The following is a 24,432-nucleotide window of genomic DNA, read 5'->3' as shown; positions in this document are numbered from 1 at the left end:
ATAAAGGCTGTATGAGAAAGATAGTGAGAGTCTGACTGGGCTATAAAGGCTGTATGAGAAAGATGGTGAGAGTCTGACTGGGCTATAAAGGCTGTATGAGAAAGATAGTGAGAGTCTGACTGGGCTATAAAGGCTGTATGAGAAAGATGGTGAGAGTCTGACTGGGCTATAAAGGCTGTATGAGAAAGACGGTGAGAGTCTGACTGGGCTATAAAGGCTGTATGAGAAAGATGGTGAGAGTCTGACTGGGCTATAAAGGCTGTATGAGAAAGACGGTGAGAGTCTGACTGGGCTATAAAGGCTGTATGAGAAAGATGGTGAGAGTCTGATTGGGCTATAAAGGCTGTATGAGAAAGACGGTGAGAGTCTGACTGGACTATAAAGGCTATATGAGAAAGATGGTGAGAGTCTGACTGGGCTATAAAGGCTGTATGAGAAAGATGGTGAGTCTGACTGGACTATAAAGGCTATATAAGAAAGATGGTGAGAGTCTGACTGGGCTATAAAGGCTATATGAGAAAGATGGTGAGAGTCTGACTGGGCTATAAAGGCTATATGAGAAAGACGGTGAGAGTCTGACTGGGCTATAAAGGCTGTATGAGAAAGATGGTGAGAGTCTGACTGGGCTATAAAGGCTGTATGAGAAAGATGGTGAGAGTCTGACTGGACTATAAAGGCTGTATGAGAAAGATGGTGAGAGTCTGACTGGGCTATAAAGGCTGTATGAGAAAGATGGTGAGAGTCTGACTGGACTATAAAGGCTGTATGAGAAAGATGGTGAGAGTCTGACTGGGCTATAAAGGCTGTATGAGAAAGATGGTGAGAGTCTGACTGGGCTATAAAGGCTGTATGAGAAAGATGGTGAGAGTCTGACTGGGCTATAAAGGCTGTATGAGAAAGATGGTGAGAGTCTGACTGGGCTATAACGGCTATATGAGAAAGACGGTGAGAGTCTGACTGGACTATAAAGGCTGTATGAGTCCTCCCCTCCTAAATCTGTCCATCTGATAGACAGGACAACAAGGAAGAGTCCTCCCCTCCTAAATCTGTCCATCTGATAGACAGGACAACAAGGAAGAGTCCTCCCCTCCTAAATCTGTCCATCTGATAGACAGAACAACAAGAGTCCTCCCCTCCTAAATCTGTCCATCTGATAGACAGAACAACAAGAGTCCTCCCCTCCTAAATCTGTCCATCTGATAGACAGAACAACAAGAGTCCTCCCCCTCCTAAATCTGTCCATCTGATAGACAGAACAACAAGAGTCCTCCCCTCCTAAATCTGTCCTCTGATAGACAGAACAACAAGAGTCCTCCCCCTCCTAAATCGGTCCATCCTGATAGAGCAGAACAACAAGAGTCCTCCCCCTTCCTAAATCTGTCCATCTGATAGACAGAACAACAAAGAGTCCTCCCCTCCTAAATCTGTCCATCTGATAGACAGAACAACAAGAGAGAGTCCTCCCCTCCTAAATCTGTCCATCTGATAGACAGGACAACAAGAGTCCTCCCCCTCCTAAATCTGTCCATCTGATAGACAGGTACAACAAGGAAGAGTCCTCCCCCCTCCTAAATCTGGTCCCCTGATAGACAGGACAACAAGAGTCCTCCCCTCCTAAATCTGTCCATCTGATAGACAGGACAACAAGAGTCCTCCCCTCCTAAATCTGTCCATCTGATAGACAGAACAACAAGAGTTCCTCCCCTCCTAAATCTGCCATCTGAATGACAGAAACAACAAGAGTCCTCCCCTCCTAAATCTGTCCATCTGATAGACAGGACAACAAGAGTCCTCCCCCTCCTAAATCTGTCCATCTGATAGACAGAACAACAAGAGTCCTCCCCTCCTAAATCTGTCCATCTGATAGACAGAACAACAAGAGTCCTCCCCCTCCTAAATCTGTCCATCTGATAGACAGAACAACAAGAGTCCTCCCCCTCCTAAATCTGTCCATCTGATAGACAGAACAACAAGAGTCCTCCCCCTCCTAAATCTGTCCTCTGATAGACAGGACAACAAGGAAGAGTCCTCCCTCCTAAATCTGTCCATCTGATAGACAGAACAACAAGAGTCCTCCCCTCCTAAATCTGTCCATCTGATAGACAGAACAACAAGAGTCCTCCCCTCCTAAATCTGTCCATCTGATAGACAGAACAACAAGAGTCCTCCCCCTCCTAAATCTGTCCATCTGATAGACAGACAACAAGAGTCCTCCCCTCCTAAATCTGTCCATCTGATAGACAGAACAACAAGAGTCCTCCCCCTCCTAAATCTGTCCATCTGAATAGGACAACAAGAGTCCTCCCCTCCTAAATCTGTCCATCTGATAGACAGAACAACAAGGAAGAGTCCTCCCCCTCCTAAATCTGTCCATCTGATAGACAGAACAACAAGAGTCCTCCCCTCCTAAATCTGTCCATCTGATAGACAGGACAACAAGAGTCCTCCCCCTCCTAAATCTGTCCATCTGATAGACAGGACAACAAGAGTCCTCCCCTCCTAAATCTGTCCATCTGATAGACAGAACAACAAGAGTCCTCCCCTCCTAAATCTGTCCATCTGATAGACAGAACAACAAGAGTCCTCCCCTCCTAAATCTGTCCATCTGATAGACAGAAACAACAGAGTCCTCCCCCTCCTAAATCTGTCCATCTGATAGACAGAACAACAAAAGAGTCCTCCCCTCAAATCTGTCCATCTGATAGACAGAAACAAGAGTCCCCCTCCTAAATCTGTCCATCTGATAGACAGAACAAAAAGAGTCCCCCCCCCTCCTAAATCTGTCCATCTGATAGACAGAACAACAAGAGTCCTCCCCTCCTAAATCTGTCCATCTGATAGACAGAACAACAAGAGTCCTCCCCTCCTAAATCTGTCCATCTGATAGACAGAAAACAAAAGAGTCCTCCCCTCCTAAATCTGTCCATCTGATAGACAGAACAACAAGGAAGAGTCCTCCCCTCCTAAATCTGTCCATCTGATAGAGACAACAAGAGTCCTCCCCTCCTAAATCTGTCCATCTGATAGACAGAACAACAAGAGTCCTCCCCTCCAAATCTGGTCCATCGCTGATAGACAGAAAAAAACACAAAGATCCTCACCCTCCTAAAATCTGTCCATCCTGATAGACATAACACAAGGAAAGTCCTCCCCTCCTAAAAATCTGTCCATCTGATAGACAGAACAACAAGATTCCTTCCCCCTCCTAAATCTGTCCATCTGATAGACTAGAACAACAGGAAGAGTCCTCCCCCTGCCTAAATCTGTCATCTGATAGACATGACAAAAGGAAGAGTCCTCACCCTCCTAAATCTGTCCATCTGATAGACAGAATGAAATCAAGATCCTCCCCTCCTAAATCTGTCCACTGATACAGAACAACAAGAGTCCTCGCCCTCCTAAATCTGTCCCATACTGATAGCAGAACAACAAGAGTCCTCCCCGCCTAAATCTGTCCCATCTGATAGACAGGAACAACAAGAGTCCCTTCCCCCTCCTAAATCTGTCCATACTGATAGATCACAAGAACAACAAGAGTCCTCCCTCCTAAATCTGTCCTCTGATAGACAGGACAACAAGAGCCCCCCCTCCTAAATCTGTCCATCTGATAGACAGAACAACAAGAGTCCTCCCCCTCCTAAATCTGTCCATCTGATAGACAGAACAACAAGAGTCCTCCCCCTCCTAAATCTGTCCATCTGATAGACAGGACAACAAGGAAGAGTCCTCCCCCTCCTAAATCTGTCCCTCTGATAGACAGAACAACAAGAGTCCTCCCCCTCCTAAATCTGTCCATCTGATAGACAGGACAACAAGAAGAGTCCTCCCCTCCTAAATCTGTCCCTCTGATAGACAGGACAACAAGAGTCCTCCCCTCCTAAATCTGTCCATCTGATAGACAGAACAACAAGAGTCCTCCCCTCCTAAATCTGTCCATCTGATAGACAGGACAACAAGGAAGAGTCCTCCCCTCCTAAATCTGTCCCTCTGATAGACAGGACAACAAGGAAGAGTCCTCCCCCTCCTAAATCTGTCCCTCTGATAGACAGGACAACAAGAGTCCTCCCCTCCTAAATCTGTCCATCTGATAGACAGAACAACAAGAGTCCTCCCCTCCTAAATCTGTCCATCTGATAGACAGAACAACAAGAGTCCTCCCCTCCTAAATCTGTCCATCTGATAGACAGAACAACAAGAGTCCTCCCCCTCCTAAATCTGTCCCTCTGATAGACAGAACAACAAGAGTCCTCCCCTCCTAAATCTGTCCATCTGATAGACAGGACAACAAGAGTCCTCCCCCTCCTAAATCTGTCCATCTGATAGACAGAACAACAAGAGTCCTCCCCTCCTAAATCTGTCCATCTGATAGACAGAACAACAAGAGTCCTCCCCTCCTAAATCTGTCCATCTGATAGACAGAACAACAAGAGTCCTCCCCTCCTAAATCTGTCCCTCTGATAGACAGAACAACAAGAGTCCGCCCCCTCCTAAATCTGTCCATCTGATAGACAGGACAACAAGAGTCCTCCCCTCCTAAATCTGTCCATCTGATAGACAGAACAACAAGAGTCCTCCCCTCCTAAATCTGTCCATCTGATAGACAGAACAACAAGAGTCCTCCCCTCCTAAATCTGTCCCTCTGATAGACAGGACAACAAGAGTCCTACCCTCCTAAATCTGTCCATCTGATAGACAGAACAACAAGAGTCCTCCCCTCCTAAATCTGTCCATCTGATAGACAGGACAACAAGGAGAGTCCTCCCCTCCTAAATCTGTCCATCTGATAGACAGAACAACAAGAGTCCTCCCCTCCTAAATCTGTCCATCTGATAGACAGAACAACAAGAGTCCTCCCCTCCTAAATCTGTCCATCTGATAGACAGAACAACAAGAGTCCTCCCCTCCTAAATCTGTCCATCTGATAGACAGAACAACAAGAGTCCTCCCCCTCCTAAATCTGTCCATCTGATAGACAGGACAACAAGAGTCCTCCCCTCCTAAATCTGTCCATCTGATAGACAGAACAACAAGGAAGAGTCCTCCCCTCCTAAATCTGTCCATCTGATAGACAGAACAACAAGAGTCCTCCCCTCCTAAATCTGTCCATCTGATAGACAGACAACAAGAGTCCTCCCCTCCTAAATCTGTCCATCTGATAGACAGAACAACAAGAGTCCTCCCCTCCTAAATCTGTCCATCTGATAGACAGGACAACAAGGAAGAGTCCTCCCCTCCTAAATCTGTCCATCTGATAGACAGAACAACAAGAGTCCTCCCCTCCTAAATCTGTCCATCTGATAGACAGAACAACAAGAGTCCTCCCCTCCTAAATCTGTCCATCTGATAGACAGAACAACAAGAGTCCTCCCCTCCTAAATCTGTCCATCTGATAGACAGAACAACAAGAGTCCTCCCCTCCTAAATCTGTCCCTCTGATAGACAGAACAACAAGAGTCCTCCCCTCCTAAATCTGTCCATCTGATAGACAGAACAACAAGGAAGAGTCCTCCCCTCCTAAATCTGTCCATCTGATAGACAGAACAACAAGAGTCCTCCCCCTCCTAAATCTGTCCATCTGATAGACAGAACAACAAGAGTCCTCCCCTCCTAAATCTGTCCATCTGATAGAACAACAAGAGTCCTCCCCCTCCTAAATCTGTCCATCTGATAGACAGAACAACAAGGAAGAGTCCTCCCCTCCTAAATCTGTCCATCTGATAGACAGAACAACAAGAGTCCTCCCCACCTAAATCTGTCCATCTGATAGACAGAACAACAAGGAAGAGTCCTCCCCTCCTAAATCTGTCCATCTGATAGACAGGACAACAAGGAAGAGTCCTCCCCCTCCTAAATCTGTCCATCTGATAGACAGGACAACAAGAGTCCTCCCCTCCTAAATCTGTCCATCTGATAGACAGAACAACAAGAGTCCTCCCCTCCTAAATCTGTCCCTCTGATAGACAGAACAACAAGAGTCCTCCCCTCCTAAATCTGTCCCTCTGATAGACAGAACAACAAGAGTCCTCCCCCTCCTAAATCTGTCCATCTGATAGACAGAACAACAAGAGTCCTCCCCTCCTAAATCTGTCCATCTGATAGACAGAACAACAAGAGTCCTCCCCTCCTAAATCTGTCCATCTGATAGACAGAACAACAAGAGTCCTCCCCTCCTAAATCTGTCCATCTGATAGACAGAACAACAAGAGTCCTCCCCTCCTAAATCTGTCCATCTGATAGACAGAACAACAAGAGTCCTCCCCCTCCTAAATCTGTCCATCTGATAGACAGGACAACAAGGAAGAGTCCTCCCCCTCCTAAATCTGTCCATCTGATAGACAGAACAACAAGAGTCCTCCCCTCCTAAATCTGTCCATCTGATAGACAGGACAACAAGAGTCCTCCCCTCCTAAATCTGTCCATCTGATAGACAGAACAACAAGAGTCCTCCCCCTCCTAAATCTGTCCATCTGATAGACAGGACAACAAGGAAGAGTCCTCCCCTCCTAAATCTGTCCATCTGATAGACAGAACAACAAGAGTCCTCCCCTCCTAAATCTGTCCCTCTGATAGACAGAACAACAAGAGTCCTCCCCTCCTAAATCTGTCCATCTGATAGACAGAACAACAAGAGTCCTCCCCTCCTAAATCTGTCCCTCTGATAGACAGAACAACAAGAGTCCTCCCCTCCTAAATCTGTCCATCTGATAGACAGAACAACAAGAGTCCTCCCCTCCTAAATCTGTCCCTCTGATAGACAGAACAACAAGAGTCCTCCCCCTCCTAAATCTGTCCATCTGATAGACAGAACAACAAGAGTCCTCCCCCTCCTAAATCTGTCCATCTGATAGACAGGACAACAAGAGTCCTCCCCTCCTAAATCTGTCCCTCTGATAGACAGAACAACAAGAGTCCTCCCCTCCTAAATCTGTCCATCTGATAGACAGAACAACAAGAGTCCTCCCCTCCTAAATCTGTCCATCTGATAGACAGAACAACAAGAGTCCTCCCCTCCTAAATCTGTCCATCTGATAGACAGAACAACAAGAGTCCTCCCCTCCTAAATCTGTCCATCTGATAGACAGAACAACAAGAGTCCTCCCCTCCTAAATCTGTCCATCTGATAGACAGAACAACAAGGAAGAGTCCTCCCCTCCTAAATCTGTCCATCTGATAGACAGAACAACAAGAGTCCTCCCCTCCTAAATCTGTCCCTCTGATAGACAGAACAACAAGAGTCCTCCCCTCCTAAATCTGTCCATCTGATAGACAGAACAACAAGAGTCCTCCCCTCCTAAATCTGTCCCTCTGATAGACAGAACAACAAGAGTCCTCCCCTCCTAAATCTGTCCATCTGATAGACAGAACAACAAGAGTCCTCCCCTCCTAAATCTGTCCATCTGATAGACAGAACAACAAGAGTCCTCCCCCTCCTAAATCTGTCCATCTGATAGACAGAACAACAAGAGTCCTCCCCTCCTAAATCTGTCCATCTGATAGACAGTACAACAAGAGTCCTCCCCTCCTAAATCTGTCCATCTGATAGACAGAACAACAAGAGTCCTCCCCTCCTAAATCTGTCCATCTGATAGACAGAACAACAAGAGTCCTCCCCTCCTAAATCTGTCCATCTGATAGACAGAACAACAAGAGTCCTCCCCCTCCTAAATCTGTCCATCTGATAGACAGAACAACAAGAGTCCTCCCCTCCTAAATCTGTCCATCTGATAGACAGGACAACAAGAGTCCTCCCCTCCTAAATCTGTCCATCTGATAGACAGGACAACAAGAGTCCTCCCCTCCTAAATCTGTCCATCTGATAGACAGGACAACAAGGAAGAGTCCTCCCCTCCTAAATCTGTCCATCTGATAGACAGGACAACAAGGAAGAGTCCTCCCCTCCTAAATCTGTCCATCTGATAGACAGAACAACAAGAGTCCTCCCCTCCTAAATCTGTCCATCTGATAGACAGAACAACAAGAGTCCTCCCCTCCTAAATCTGTCCATCTGATAGACAGAACAACAAGAGTCCTCCCCTCCTAAATCTGTCCATCTGATAGACAGGACAACAAGGAAGAGTCCTCCCCTCCTAAATCTGTCCCTCTGATAGACAGAACAACAAGAGTCCTCCCCTCCTAAATCTGTCCATCTGATAGACAGAACAACAAGAGTCCTCCCCTCCTAAATCTGTCCATCTGATAGACAGAACAACAAGAGTCCTCCCCTCCTAAATCTGTCCATCTGATAGACAGGACAACAAGGAAGAGTCCTCCCCTCCTAAATCTGTCCCTCTGATAGACAGAACAACAAGAGTCCTCCCCTCCTAAATCTGTCCATCTGATAGACAGAACAACAAGAGTCCTCCCCCTCCTAAATCTGTCCATCTGATAGACAGAACAACAAGGAAGAGTCCTCCCCTCCTAAATCTGTCCCTCTGATAGACAGAACAACAAGAGTCCTCCCCTCCTAAATCTGTCCATCTGATAGACAGGACAACAAGGAAGAGTCCTCCCCTCCTAAATCTGTCCCTCTGATAGACAGAACAACAAGAGTCCTCCCCTCCTAAATCTGTCCATCTGATAGACAGGACAACAAGGAAGAGTCCTCCCCTCTTAAATCTGTCCCTCTGATAGACAGAACAACAAGAGTCCTCCCCCTCCTAAATCTGTCCATCTGATAGACAGGACAACAAGAGTCCTCCCCCTCCTAAATCTGTCCATCTGATAGACAGAACAACAAGAGTCCTCCCCTCCTAAATCTGTCCATCTGATAGACAGAACAACAAGAGTCCTCCCCTCCTAAATCTGTCCATCTGATAGACAGGACAACAAGGAAGAGTCCTCCCCCTCCTAAATCTGTCCATCTGATAGACAGAACAACAAGAGTCCTCCCCTCCTAAATCTGTCCATCTGATAGACAGAACAACAAGAGTCCTCCCCTCCTAAATCTGTCCATCTGATAGACAGAACAACAAGAGTCCTCCCCTCCTAAATCTGTCCATCTGATAGACAGAACAACAAGAGTCCTCCCCCTCCTAAATCTGTCCCTCTGATAGACAGAACAACAAGAGTCCTCCCCTCCTAAATCTGTCCATCTGATAGACAGAACAACAAGAGTCCTCCCCCTCCTAAATCTGTCCATCTGATAGACAGGACAACAAGGAAGAGTCCTCCCCTCCTAAATCTGTCCATCTGATAGACAGAACAACAAGAGTCCTCCCCTCCTAAATCTGTCCCTCTGATAGACAGAACAACAAGAGTCCTCCCCTCCTAAATCTGTCCATCTGATAGACAGAACAACAAGAGTCCTCCCCTCCTAAATCTGTCCCTCTGATAGACAGAACAACAAGAGTCCTCCCCTCCTAAATCTGTCCATCTGATAGACAGAACAACAAGAGTCCTCCCCTCCTAAATCTGTCCATCTGATAGACAGGACAACAAGGAAGAGTCCTCCCCTCCTAAATCTGTCCATCTGATAGACAGAACAACAAGAGTCCTCCCCTCCTAAATCTGTCCATCTGATAGACAGAACAACAAGAGTCCTCCCCCTCCTAAATCTGTCCATCTGATAGACAGGACAACAAGAGTCCTCCCCTCCTAAATCTGTCCATCTGATAGACAGAACAACAAGAGTCCTCCCCCTCCTAAATCTGTCCATCTGATAGACAGAACAACAAGAGTCCTCCCCTCCTAAATCTGTCCATCTGATAGACAGAACAACAAGAGTCCTCCCCCTCCTAAATCTGTCCATCTGATAGACAGAACAACAAGAGTCCTCCCCTCCTAAATCTGTCCATCTGATAGACAGAACAACAAGAGTCCTCCCCTCCTAAATCTGTCCATCTGATAGACAGAACAACAAGAGTCCTCCCCTCCTAAATCTGTCCATCTGATAGACAGGACAACAAGAGTCCTCCCCTCCTAAATCTGTCCATCTGATAGACAGGACAACAAGGAAGAGTCCTCCCCTCCTAAATGTGTCCATCACCAACAGTAAACACAAGAGTAGCTAGCGTTCCTAACCCCCTCCTCCAGCTAAATGTGTCCATCACCAACAGTAAACACAAGAGTAGCTAGCGCTCCTAACCCCCTCCTCCAGCTAAATGTGTCCATCACCAACAGTAAACACAAGAGTAGCTAGCATTCCTAACCCCCTCCTCCAGCTAAATGTGTCCATCACCAACAGTAAACACAAGAGTAGCTAGCGCTCCTAACCCCCTCCTCCAGCTAAATGTGTCCATCACCAACAGTAAACACAAGAGTAGCTAGCGTTCCTAACCCCCTCCTCCAGCTAAATGTGTCCATCACCAACAGTAAACACAAGAGTAGCTAGCGCTCCTAACCCCCTCCTCCAGCTAAATGTGTTATCAGTGTGGGGAAGTGGAAGTGTCCCATAATATCACATCACAATGTGCAGAATGTTTCCTGATAGGTAAAGATGTAGGCCTATGACGTCACAGAACAGATATATTATTGTCTGTGTATGACACAATCTGACCCTTATAGGAACGTATAGGTAGACTTGCAAAATGATGGAAGCTTTCCCAAAACTCCCAGGTTTTCCAGAAATCACTGTTAAGATTCCCAGAATCAGAAGGGAATAAGCAGGAAATACCTGTTAAGATTCCCAGAATCAGAAGGGAATAAGCAGGAAATCCCTGTTAAGATTCCCAGAATCAGAAGGGAATAAGCAGGAAATACCTGTTAAGATTCCCAGAATCAGAAGGGAATAAGCAGGAAATACCTGTTAAGATTCCCAGAATCAGAAGGGAATAAGCAGGAAATCCCTGTTAAGATTCCCAGAATCAGAAGGGAATAAGCAGGAAATACCTGTTAAGATTCCCAGAATCAGAAGGGAATAAGCAGGAAATACCTGTTAAGATTCCCAGAATCAGAAGGGAATAGCAGGAAATCCCTGTTAAGATTCCCAGAATCAGAAGGGAATAAGCAGGAAATACCTGTTAAGATTCCCAGAATCAGAAGGGAATAAGCAGGAAATACCTGTTAAGATTCCCAGAATCAGAAGGGAATAAGCAGGAAATACCTGTTAAGATTCCCAGAATCAGAAGGGAATAAGCAGGAAATCCCTGTTAAGATTCCCAGAATCAGAAGGGAATAAGCAGGAAATCCCTGTTAAGATTCCCAGAATCAGAAGGGAATAAGCAGGAAATCCGGAATCGTCCAACTAGGATTTCTGGAAACCCTGGGAGTTTGGGGAACGTGATGTGAATGTTGTAACCCTAGTTAGTAGATTGGGTGTTGGATCAGGCAGCGTCTCAGCTCTACTCTTCATTAAGGCTAGAATAACTATTTGGTGAAACTGCCACGGCCCTTTAGGAAACTAACAAAATATAACTAATTACTTCAAACAATGAACACAGTTTTTCCCCTCTGACATCATAGTGTGACAGAACAGCAGAATATTCTTTGGGATGCTCCTCTCTTTAGTTTCATCAACATAAAGGGACTGGGGCGAAATGTGGCGCTTTTCAACAAATGCGGATTATAGTTTAAGGAAATCTCACTATTACTGCATTGAAGAGGTGTTAAGCAAAGGGACTTCCTGTCTCAATAAAGATGAATTGCATTTGAATAAGTCACCGTGGATGCACAGGGACATACGATACCATCGTCCCCATAGAGACTGGGCTGGTCATTGGATCAGTATGTCTCATTACTATAGGGATGCATTGTCTGCAGAGTGACAGTAATCTCAGTAATCTGCTGATTGATTGGCTCATTCTGTGTAGCAGGATCCCTAATCCTGTCATTTCTGTGATTGGACAGGAGGGGAGCCTGCCTGGGCTGCATTCCAAAGACTTTCCTCCACCCTTCTATCCTTGTTCACCCACTGAGGTTGGCAGGTTAAAAGGTATAAACCCCATAAAGTCCATCACATTCATGTCCGTTATTAAGTCAGGGCAGGAGATTATGATGTAGCCTCTCATACATCCCTGTACCACTGTGATGTATTATTAAGACACAGTATTTAACCAGGAAGCCCCATTGAGATAAACCCAGTATTTCTGAAGGGAAACCTGGACCTGTCAGAGTGTAATGTAGAGATGACCATCAATACACAAAGGGCAAAGGTGCCCAATGGCATTGATGATCAATAAAGATCAAGATAATCAACATATGGAGATGTTTCTTTTGAGAGCTACAGTTCCAGCACCATGGAAAGATTTCCATGTCTCAAAAGTATTTTAGAGGACACCTTGATTTTCTATCAAGATACCAAACACTCCCATCAGGCCTTGGAAGTCTTGTTTAAAATGCTGTAGCCGACTCTACATACAATAACCTAGTTCATATGTGATGGGCTCAGCAGCTACTCCAGAATAGATGACAGACGGTTGTGTTGTTGATATAAGCCTGGAGATACAACACCACATCACACTGGAATACTGATTAAATAGTCAGTGATTTCATCAAGGCAAATCAATCTACCCAACACTGGCTGAATTCTGACACATATCTGACATTTACTGTCATTCTATCCAACAGCATGTACTGCAGTTTAGATCACAGTGAAATAGTGTATGTATACAGGTAGCAGGCTTGGGGTTGAGTCCTTTACAACTCAGTCAATTCAGGAAGTAAAGTGGAATAGTGTATGTATACAGGTAGCAGGCTTGGGGTTGAGTCCTTTACAACTCAGTCAATTCAGGAAGTAAAGTGGAATAGTGTATGTATACAGGTAGCAGGCTTGGGGTTGATTCCTTCACAACTCAGTCAATTCAGGAAGTAAAGTGGAATAGTGTATGTATACAGGTAGCAGGCTTGGGGTTATTCCTTTACAACTCAGTCAATTCAGGAAGTAAAGTGGAATAGTGTATGTATACAGGTAGTAGGCTTGGGGTTGATTCCTTCACAACTCAGTCAATTCAGGAAGTAAAGTGGAATAGTGTATGTATACAGGTAGCAGGCTTGGGGTTGATTCCTTTACAACTCAGTCAATTCAGGAAGTAAAGTGGAATAGTGTATGTATACAGGTAGCAGGCTTGGGGTTATTCCTTTACAACTCAGTCAATTCAGGAAGTAAAGTGGAATAGTGTATGTATACAGGTAGCAGGCTTGGGGTTATTCCTTTACAACTCAGTCAATTCAGGAAGTAAAGTGGAATAGTGTATGTATACAGGTAGCAGGCTTGGGGTTGATTCCTTTACAACTCAGTCAATTCAGGAAGTAAAGTGGAATAGTGTATGTATACAGGTAGCAGGCTTGAGGTTATTCCTTTACAACTCAATTCAGGAAGTAAAGTGAAATACCAATATGTTACTAAAGTGACGACGTCACGACTCTTGAAAATGACAATAGAAATGAACCCCGACCCTAATATAGGGATCTATATATTTCCCCCAGTGCCAAATATTCAATCAAACAATCAATCAACGGGTCCAAAGTGTTTAGCCACAAAGTGTTTAGCCACAAAGTGTATAGCCACAAAGTATATAGCCACAAAGTGTATAGCCACAAAGTATATAGCCACAAAGTGTATAACCACAAAGTGTATAGCCACAAAGTGTACAGCCACAAAGTATATAGCCACAAAGTATATAGCCACAAAGTATATAGCCACAAAGTGTATAGCCACAAAGTATATAGCCACAAAGTGTATAGCCACAAAGTGTACAGCCACAAAGTGTATAGCCACAAAGTGTATAGCCACAAAGTGTATAACCACAAGCATAAAAAGAGATTTCCTGAAACCCAGTCAGTCAGAGTGAAAGTGAAATCTTCAGGGTCCTCATCTCTCTGTGAATTAAAAACATGCCTCTACTAGCCTACAGTACACACAGCTGCACCGTTAAACTATCAGATCCTACAGGCTAACACTAGCGTCAATCACAGCTAAAGTACATTAAACCCCACAGATTTACCACTAATCTGATGTAGCATTAGCTTTAGCCACACGTACAACAACATGCCCTGTACATATGCTCCAGACTGTAAACAAGACTATATGCACCCAGTTAGCTACATAGGCTACACAGTGACTACAGTGTACAGTGTTACTCTAGGCTAGGGCATCAGTCACATGTCCTGTAGCATACCTGTTCATACTACGAGACTGGACCCTTCTCTTTTCTCTCATCTCCCCATGACATTCAGATCGCTTGTTCCTCTTCTCATATAGCCTTTCCCTCTTTCCCTCCTTCCTCTGTAGTGCGTTATGTATCCAGGGAGACTCTCTCTAGCCTGTCTTCATGGCCGATGGCTCTCTCTGCATCCCTCCCTCTACCTCCCTGGCTGTGGCTGGCTAGCTGGCTGGCTGCACTCAGAGCTAGTGTCAGAGAGGAGGGGGGGTGGATCTTCTTTGTTTGGCAGGCCCAGCCACCAGCCCCTCCCTCCTGACTCCTCCCGGAGTGTCCTGCAGGAAAGGTAATGATGATATGTCTCTGCCTCTCAGTCTTGATCCCCTATCGATCTCTACCCCCCCCACCACCCATCCCTGCAGAGTGTAACCCAACCCTACCTCTCTTCTCTGCCTGCTTCCCCAGGGATAGAGGACCCTGACTGGGGAGGACTTCACTTAGCACACAGCCTCACAGAGAGGAAACGAGAGACAGAGAAAGGGGAGTGGGAGAGAGACAGAGAGAGAGAAAGGGGAGTAGAAAAGGGAGAGAGAAAGGGGAGTGGGAGAGAGAAAGGGGAGTAGAAAGGGGAGAGAGAAAGGGGAGTGGGAGAGAGAGAGAGAGAGAAAGGGGAGTAGAAAAGGGAGAGAGAAAGGGGAGTGGGAGAGAGAGAGAGAGAGAGAGAGAGAGAGAGAGAGAGAGAGAGAGAGAGAGAGAGGGGGGAGTAGAAAAGGGAGAGAGAAAAGGGAGTGGGAGAGAGAGAGAGAGAGAGAAAGGGGAGTAGAAAAGGGAGAGAGAAAGGGGAGTGGGAGAGAGAGAGAGAGAGAGAGAGAAAGGGGAGTAGAAAAAGGAGAGAGAAAGGGGAGTGGGAGAGAGAGAGAGAGAGAGAGAGAGAGAGAGAGAGAGAGAGAGAGAGAGAGAGAGAGAGAGAGAGAGAGAGAGAGAGAGAGAGAAAGGGGAGTGGGAGAGAGAGAGAGAGAGAGAGAGAGAGAGAGAGAGAGAGAGAGAGAGAGAGAGAGAGAAAGGGGAGTGGGAGAGAGAGAGAGAGAGAGAGAGAGAGAAAGGGGAGTGGGAGACAAAGACAGAGAGAAAGGGGAGTGGAAGAGAGAGAGAGAGAGAGAGCGAGAGAGAGAGAGAAAGGGGAGTGGGAGAGAGAGAGAGAGAGAGAGAGAGAAAGGGGAGTGGAAGAGAGAGAGGAAGAGGAAAAGAGTCTCTCTCTCTCCCACACACACCATTTTTCATACTCTCACAACCTATATGTGGTCTATCACATCTGCCACTGGTACTGAGTAGGACAAAGTTGCCCTTCTGTTTGGTGTTCCACACATCAACTACAAACAAGCAATTTTATGAACCATCTAAATGTCAAAGTTTCAAATTCCACAATCAATATGATTTAAAAACATGTTATGAGACGAGAAAATGTCCTTCTGAATGAAAACATGCTGTCAATTCTTCCACAGACCCTTTCTAAAGCATTTACACTATATTTACATATGTGCGTCCAAAATGGCACCCCATTCCCTACGGATAGTGCCCTACTTTTGACCAGGGCCCATCTATAAAAGGTCATTTCAGACGGTAGTGACTTCAGTAGCAGCATAGGATACAGTGGTGCTGCAGTGACTTCAGTAGCAGCATAGGATACAGTGGTGCTGCAGTGACTTCAGTAGCAGCATAGGATACAGTGGTGCTGCAGTGACTTCAGTAGCAGCATAGGATACAGTGGTGCTGCAGATACTTCAGTAGCAGCATAGGATACAGTGGTGCTGCTGTGACTTCAGTAGCAGCATAGGATACAGTGGTGCTGCAGTGACTTCAGTAGCAGCATAGGATACAGTGTTGCTGCAGTGACTTCAGTAGCAGCATAGGATACAGTGGTGCTGCAGTGACTTCAGTAGCAGCATAGGATACAGTGGTGCTGCAGTGACTTCAGTAGCAGCATAGGATACAGTGGTGCTGCTGTGACTTCAGTAGCAGCATAGGATACAGTGGTGCTGCAGTGACTTCAGTAGCAGCATAGGATACAGTGGTGCTGCAGTGACTTCAGTAGCAGCATAGGATACAGTGGTGCTGCAGTGACTTCAGTAGCAGCATAGGATACAGTGGTGCTGCAGTGACTTCAGTAGCAGCATAGGATACAGTGGTGCTGCAGTGACTTCAGTAGCAGCATAGGATACAGTGGTGCTGCAGTGACTTCAGTAGCAGCATAGGATACAGTGGTGCTGCTGTGACTTCAGTAGCAGCATAGGATACAGTGGTGCTGCTGTGACTTCAGTAGCAGCATAGGATACAGTGGTGCTGCAGTGACTTCAGTAGCAGCATAGGATACAGTGGTGCTGCAGTGACTTCAGTAGCAGCATAGGATACAGTGGTGCTGCTGTGACTTCAGTAGCAGCATAGGATACAGTGGTGCTGCAGTGACTTCAGTAGCAGCATAGGATACAGTGGTGCTGCAGTGACTTCAGTAGCAGCATAGGATACAGTGGTGCTGCAGTGACTTCAGTAGCAGCATAGGATACAGTGGTGCTGCAGTGACTTCAGTAGCAGCATAGGATACAGTGGTGCTGCAGTGACTTCAGTAGCAGCATAGGATACAGTGGTGCTGCTGTGACTTCAGTAGCAGCATAGGATACAGTGGTGCTGCAGTGACTTCAGTAGCAGCATAGGATACAGTGGTGCTGCAGTGACCTCAGTAGCAGCATAGGATACAGTGGTGCTGCAGTGACTTCAGTAGCAGCATAGGATACAGTGGTGCTGCAGTGACTTCAGTAGCAGCATAGGATACAGTGGTGCTGCAGTGACTTCAGTAGCAGCATAGGATACAGTGGTGCTGCAGTGACTTCAGTAGCAGCATAGGATACAGTGGTGCTGCTGTGACTTCAGTAGCAGCATAGGATACAGTGGTGCTGCAGTGACTTCAGTAGCAGCATAGGATACAGTGGTGCTGCTGTGACTTCAGTAGCAGCATAGGATACAGTGGTGCTGCAGTGACTTCAGTAGCAGCATAGGATACAGTGGTGCTGCAGTGACCTCAGTAGCAGCATAGGATACAGTGGTGCTGCAGTGACTTCAGTAGCAGCATAGGATACAGTGGTGCTGCTGTGACTTCAGTAGCAGCATAGGATACAGTGGTGCTGCAGTGACTTCAGTAGCAGCATAGGATACAGTGGTGCTGCTGTGACTTCAGTAGCAGCATAGGATACAGTGGTGCTGCAGTGACTTCAGTAGCAGCATAGGATACAGTGGTGCTGCAGTGACTTCAGTAGCAGCATAGGATACAGTGGTGCTGCTGTGACTTCAGTAGCAGCATAGGATACAGTGGTGCTGCAGTGACTTCAGTAGCAGCATAGGATACAGTGGTGCTGCAGTGACTTCAGTAGCAGCATAGGATACAGTGGTGCTGCAGTGACTTCAGTAGCAGCATAGGATACAGTGGTGCTGCAGTGACTTCAGTAGCAGCATAGGATACAGTGGTGCTGCAGTGACTTCAGTAGCAGCATAGGATACAGTGGTGCTGCAGTGACTTCAGTAGCAGCATAGGATACAGTGGTGCTGCAGTGACTTCAGTAGCAGCATAGGATACAGTGGTGCTGCAGTGACTTCAGTAGCAGCATAGGATACAGTGGTGCTGCAGTGACTTCAGTAGCAGCATAGGATACAGTGGTGCTGCTGTGACCTCAGTAGCAGCATAGGATACAGTGGTGCTGCAGTGACTTCAGTAGCAGCATAGGATACAGTGGTGCTGCAGTGACTTCAGTAGCAGCATAGGATACAGTGGTGCTGCAGTGACTTCAGTAGCAGCATAGGATACAGTGGTGCTGCAGTGACTTCAGTAGCAGCATAGGATACAGTGGTGCTGCAGTGACTTCAGTAGCAGCATAGGATACAGTGGTGCTGCAGTGACTTCAGTAGCAGCATAGGATACAGTGGTGCTGCTGTGACTTCAGTAGCAGCATAGGATACAGTGGTGCTGCAGTGACTTCAGTAGCAGCATAGGATACAGTGGTGCTGCTGTGACTTCAGTAGCAGCATAGGATACAGTGGTGCTGCTGTGACTTCAGTAGCAGCATAGGATACAGTGGTGCTGCAGTGACTTCAGTAGCAGCATAGGATACAGTGGTGCTGCTGTGACTTCAGTAGCAGCATAGGATACAGTGGTGCTGCAGTGACTTCAGTAGCAGCATAGGATACAGTGGTGCTGCAGTGACTTCAGTAGCAGCATAGGATACAGTGGTGCTGCTGTGACTTCAGTAGCAGCATAGGATACAGTGGTGCTGCAGTGACCTCAGTAGCAGCATAGGATACAGTGGTGCTGCAGTGACTTCAGTAGCAGCATAGGATACAGTGGTGCTGCAGTGACTTCAGTAGCAGCATAGGATACAGTGGTGCTGCAGTGACTTCAGTAGCAGCATAGGATACAGTGGTGCTGCAGTGACTTCAGTAGCAGCATAGGATACAGTGGTGCTGCTGTGACTTCAGTAGCAGCATAGGATACAGTGGTGCTGCAGTGACTTCAGTAGCAGCATAGGATACAGTGTTGCTGCAGTGACTTCAGTAGCAGCATAGGATACAGTGGTGCTGCTGTGACTTCAGTAGCAGCATAGGATACAGTGGTGCTGCTGTGACTTCAGTAGCAGCATAGGATACAGTGGTGCTGCAGTGACTTCAGTAGCAGCATAGGATACAGTGGTGCTGCTGTGACTTCAGTAGCAGCATAGGATACAGTGGTGCTGCAGTGACTTCAGTAGCAGCATAGGATACAGTGGTGCAGCTGCCACCACTTCTGTTGACTGAACCCAGTAGTGTTGTTGTTTCACTTCTGTCTTCTATATTTAAGCAGCCGCCACTCAGACACAGACGAGTCTCACCCACTCTGAATCTGCTGGTTCAGTTAAAACATATCCGACTGCCACGAAACAGGAGCCTGATCCCAGATCTGTTTGTGCCGTCTTCACAACTCCTATGGTGATTGTTATGCCAATGGCACAAACAGATCTGGGATCAGTCTAACAGAACACAGTATCTAAAGGGGATAATCAAATCAAATTGTATTTGTCCCATGCGCCGAATACAACAGGTGTAGTAGACTTTACAGTGAACTGCTTATTTACAAGCCCTTATCCAACAATAACGTTTTTTTTTTAATTACTAAAAACAGTATCATAATATTGGCTGATGCTAGCTGCCAGTCCAACCAAGGTGCATAGAAGAACTAACTGAACTCTTGTCTCACACACAGCTATGTCTTACTAAACTTGTGAGGACTTTTTGGGGACCAACAATTGATTCCCATTCAAAATCATATTTTCCCTAACCCTAAACAGAACCCTGAATAGCCTTTTTACCAGTGAGGACCGGCGAAATGTCCTCCATTCTCTGAATTATATTTGGTTTACTAGTATAGTAAAATGTGTACGTACACACACACACACACACACACACACACACACACACACACACACACACACACACACACACACACACACACACACACACACACACACACACACACACACACACACACACACACACACACACACACACACAGTCTCTCTATGTTTCACCAGTAGCCTGAGAGCCACACTGGTCCTGTATTGAACAACGCTACATTGTCAGCGGTACTGCAACAAGACACAGTGACACAGGACTTTGGCAGAGGGTTGAACTGGAAACACACAGACACACAAAGAATGTTCCAGTACTAACCACAACCAGGGAAAACACATGAACCAGCCTATGGCTCATTATCAAGCCGTCGTTCCTTGATTCCTTGCATTCTTTCTACTCATATCCTTCTCTGAAGGTCTGATGGGAGGGACCTTGGACATTCTCCTCCAATGTAAGGAATAAGGAAAAGACTCATTGAGATAAGTACAATACAGTAAAAGTGAATTCTCTCACCATCTTGTTCAAGATCTTGTTTCTCTTGTTCCTCCATGTTGTTGCTCTGTGCGCCTCCAGTGGCCTTGGAGAGGCCGACTGACCAGTAGGACATGCCTCCTCCTCCACAGCAGGGCAGGACTGAACTAGCACCAGTACCGGGTGGTGGTGGTCAGTGGGACTGGTCCCAGTCTGAGTCACTGGTGTGGTGGAAGACACTGGTCAGAGATGGGCTGTGGTAGGAGGGAGGACAGAGGGAGAGGCCATTAGTCAGAGCCCTGCAAAACACAGGCAGGCAGGGAGGCAGGGAGGCAGGGAGGCAGGCAGGCAGTCAGGCAGGCAGGCAGACAGGCAGGCAGACAGACAGACAGGCAGTCAGTCAGGCAGGCAGACAGACATAGGTTTGATCTTGAGAAAGTGAAAGCAGTCACACACTCACATTGCACAACAACAAGTTAATGGATACACAAATTGCCACCCAACATTTACAACTATAGTTGTCGAGATGCCTTAATTACAATAATGTACTTGTGTCTAGTACGAGAAGCTTTATACTACAACTTTTATGACTTGTTATTGTTTCTGACCCATATACAATAAACATAGCTAGGTGAATTGATCATGCTACTTTGAATGGGTTGTTTGTTGACATCCTTGTACTTTACACAGTTTTTGGAACAGATTCCTGTTGGAACGTTCCACAAATTATACCCACCCAGTTCCACAAATTATACCCACCCAGTTCCACAAATTATACCCACCCAGTTCCACAAATTATACCCACCCAGTTCCACAAATTATACCCACCCAGTTCCACAAATTATACCCACCCAGTTCCACAAATTATACCCACCCAGTTCCACAAATTATACCCACCCAGTTCCACAAATTATACCCACTCAGTTCCACAAATTATACCCACCCAGACACAGTTGCCTAATTTAGTGGATTTGTATTTTTAAATAATCTCTGTGTAAAACACACACTAGTCTACAGAACTATAAAAACAGAGACGTTACTATTTCTGGCCGCCTTGAACACACACTAGTCTACAGCCAGAACTATAAAAACAGAGACGTTACTATTTCTGGCCGCCTTGAACACACACTAGTCTACAGCCAGAACTATCAAATCAGAGACGTTACTATTTCTGGCCGCCTTGAACACACACTAGTCTACAGCCAGAACTATAAAATCAGAGACGTTACCATTTCTGGCGGCCTTGAGCACACACTAGTCTACAGACAGAACTATAAAAACAGAGACGCTACTATTTCTGGCCGCCTTGAACACACACTAGTCTACAGACAGAACTATAAAAACAGAGACGTTACTATTTCTGGCCGCCTTGAACACACACTAGTCTACAGCCAGAACTATAAAAACAGAGACGTTACTATTTCTGGCCGCCTTGAACACACACTAGTCTACAGCCAGAACTATAAAAACAGAGACGTTACTATTTCTGGCCGCCTTGAACACACACTAGTCTACAGCCAGAACTATAAAAACAGAGACGTTACTATTTCTGGCGGCCTTGAACACACACTAGTCTACAGCCAGAACTATAAAAACAGAGACGTTACTATTTCTGGCCGCCTTGAACACACACTAGTCTACAGCCAGAACTATCAAAACAGAGACGTTACTATTTCTGGCCGCCTTGAACACACACTAGTCTACAGCCAGAACTATAAAAACAGAGACGTTACTATTTCTGGCCGCCTTGAACACACACGACACTTCAGTTAATTCACTTTGGTTTACACATGCCACATCTTTAAAACCACACACTGTGTGCATGGTCTTGATTCTTTAACAAGTTGACTTTATTAGGCGTATAAACTCTGAAACGTGCCAAACGTGCGTCCAGTGACAGCAAGTAGACACATTTGTTTGCGAAACGTGCGCACTTGTTGCTCGTTAATGAGTGTAGTTGATAAGGAATTTTTTCTCACCGCATTGTCCATACACTGTCGAATGGTACTGATTTTGCGCTTCTAAAGCATTGAACAGGCTAAACTTCGATACATCCACAAGTGAAAGTTTAACCGAAGACAAAATAGCCGAAGGAACACTCACAAGCACAGATTGCAAAGGAAAAACGTCAACTTCCTGATTTCATCAAACCAAATACTTCCAGCCTGTGATGCTGCCTACCACGCTGTCTGTCTCATAACCCGGATATGGGAATAGCCTACTGTACAATGACTGTATGCTACTGTACCAGTTGCATTAGTTCTGCTAAACCTATGGCTGAAGCTCATTTACTGCATTTATACGTAATTTTTCAACTCTAAAATGCTATTTTGGAGAACAGCTAAAACTAATACAAATTACCCCAGGCATTAATTATCATTGCAATATTTGTTTTAAAGGTATGTGGAACTGCGTGTAGGCTACAATGTCAACCACTACTCAACCTTATCATGAATTGACAAATTTACTTGTGGAATCGCGCAAACAGTGAACATGAAATAGATGCATAAAACACGCTATCAAGTCACAACCATCCCAACTTCAAATGCGGACATCAAGGTGAAAGCAACCAGTGCATAAAACAGCTGACCACTAATACCAACTACGCCAGATAAATCCTACACATGCATTGAAATAAAATGTATAATAGCCTACATCAGACCTACAATCGACAAGGACGCATGAAGACAAACAAACTCGACCAAAGAATGACGAAAATCACGAAATACAAAAGGAAAATCTACACATTACTTTTTAAAGTGAGTTAAGGCCGTGCCCGTGATTCAGAACCGCTGAATGGACGGCGTCTCCGTACAGGTAGGCTTGGTGGAGCTCCGTGGCATGGTTCTGAATGGACAGCGCCTCTGTCTATTAGCCAACTATACATACTGAACAAAAATATAAAAGAAACATGAAACAATTTATATGATTTTACTGAGTTACAGTTCCTATAAGGAAATCAGTCAATTGAAATACATTCACTTGGCCCTCAATTATGGATTTCACATGACTGGGAATACAGATATGCATCTGTTGGTCACAGATACCTTTAAAAAGATAAGGGAGTGGATCAGAAAACCAGTCAGTATCTGATGTGACCACTGTTTGCCTAATGCAGCGCAACACATCTCCTTTGCATAGAGTTGAATAGGCTGTTGATTGTGGCCTATGGAATGTTGTCCCACTCCTCTACAATGGCTGAGCAAAGTTGCTGGATATTGGCTGGAACTATCATACACTTTGATACAGAGCATCCCATACATGCTCAATGGGTGACATGTCTGGTGAGTATGCAGGCCATGGAAGAACTGGGACATTTTCGGCTTCCAGGAATTGTGTACAGATCCTTGCGACATGCATTATCATGCTGAAACATGAGGTGATGGCGGCAGATGAATGGCACGACAATGGGCCTCAGAATCTTGTCACGGAATCTCTGTCCATTCACATTGCCATCGATAAAATGTTACCCATCGCTCCACAGTGAAATGCTATTAGCGCGTACCCGCTAACTAGCTAGCCATTTCACATCCGTTACACTCACCCCCCTTTCGACCTCCTCCTTTTCCGCAGCAACCAGAGACCCGGGTCAACAGCATCAATGTAACAGTATAACTTTAGTACGTCCCCTCGCCCCGACCTCGGGCGCGAACCAGGGACCCTCTGCACACATCAACAACTGACACCCACGAAGCGTCGTTACCCATCGCTCCACAAAGGCCGCGGCTTTTGTGGAGCGATGGGTAACGACGCTTCGTGGGTGTCAGTTGTTGATGTGTGCAGAAGGTCCCTGGTTCGCGCCCGGGTATGGGCGAGGGGACGGTTTAAAGTTATACTGTTACATTCGTTGTCCCGTATCTTATTCCTGGCCATACCATAACCCCACTGCCACCGTGGGGCACTCTGTTCACAACGTTGACATCAGCAAACTGCTCGCCCACACAACGCCGTACACATGGTCTGTGGTTGTGAGGCCAGTTGGATGTACTGCAAAAATCTCTAAAACGATGTTGAAGGCAGTTTATGGTAGAGAAATGAACATTCAATTATCTGGCAACAGCTCTGGTGGACAATGTTGCAGTCAGCATGCGAATTGCACACTCCCTCCAAACTTGAGACATCTGTGGCATTGTGTTGTGTGACAAAACTGCACATTTTATAGTGGCCTTTTATTGTCCCCAGCACAAGGTGCAGCTGTGTAATGATCATGCGGTTGAATCAGATTCTTGATATGCCAGTCCTGTCAGGTGGATGGCTTATCTTAGCAAAGGAGAAATGCTCACTAACAGTGATGTAAACAAATTGTGCACCATATTTGAGAGAAATAAGCTTTTTGTGCGTATGGAACATTTCTGGGATCTTTTATTTCAGCTCATGAAACACTGGACCAACACATTACATGTTTTTGTTCAGTGTAATTATTTAGTTGTTGGCAGTTAGACTTTTTTGGGGCACAGTTAGGTAGCCTGCAATGCTTATGAAAATCATAACTTGC

General features: G+C 45.8%; 1 protein-coding gene across 1 annotated transcript in view; it reads right to left on the bottom strand.

The window, feature by feature from the left end:
* Positions 1-22,058, bottom strand: part of lrrk1 (leucine-rich repeat kinase 1) — a 183,943-nt gene extending 161,885 nt beyond the window's left edge. Inside the window, exons 1-2 of the mRNA XM_038996044.1 lie at positions 21,917-22,058; positions 19,980-20,191 (exon numbers count right to left, since the gene is read on the bottom strand). Coding sequence (XP_038851972.1) covers positions 19,980-20,073 — 94 coding nt within the window. The 5' untranslated portion in view covers positions 20,074-20,191; positions 21,917-22,058. The remainder of the gene's footprint in view (positions 1-19,979; positions 20,192-21,916) is intronic.
* Between the last annotated feature and the right edge of the window lie 2,374 nt (positions 22,059-24,432).

Source organism: Salvelinus namaycush, chromosome 1, assembly GCF_016432855.1.
Source record: "Salvelinus namaycush isolate Seneca chromosome 1, SaNama_1.0, whole genome shotgun sequence".
In the NCBI taxonomy this organism is placed as follows: domain Eukaryota; kingdom Metazoa; phylum Chordata; class Actinopteri; order Salmoniformes; family Salmonidae; genus Salvelinus; species Salvelinus namaycush.
Note: the sequence above shows the minus strand (reverse complement) of the source record. Positions and strands in the feature narration are given on the sequence as shown.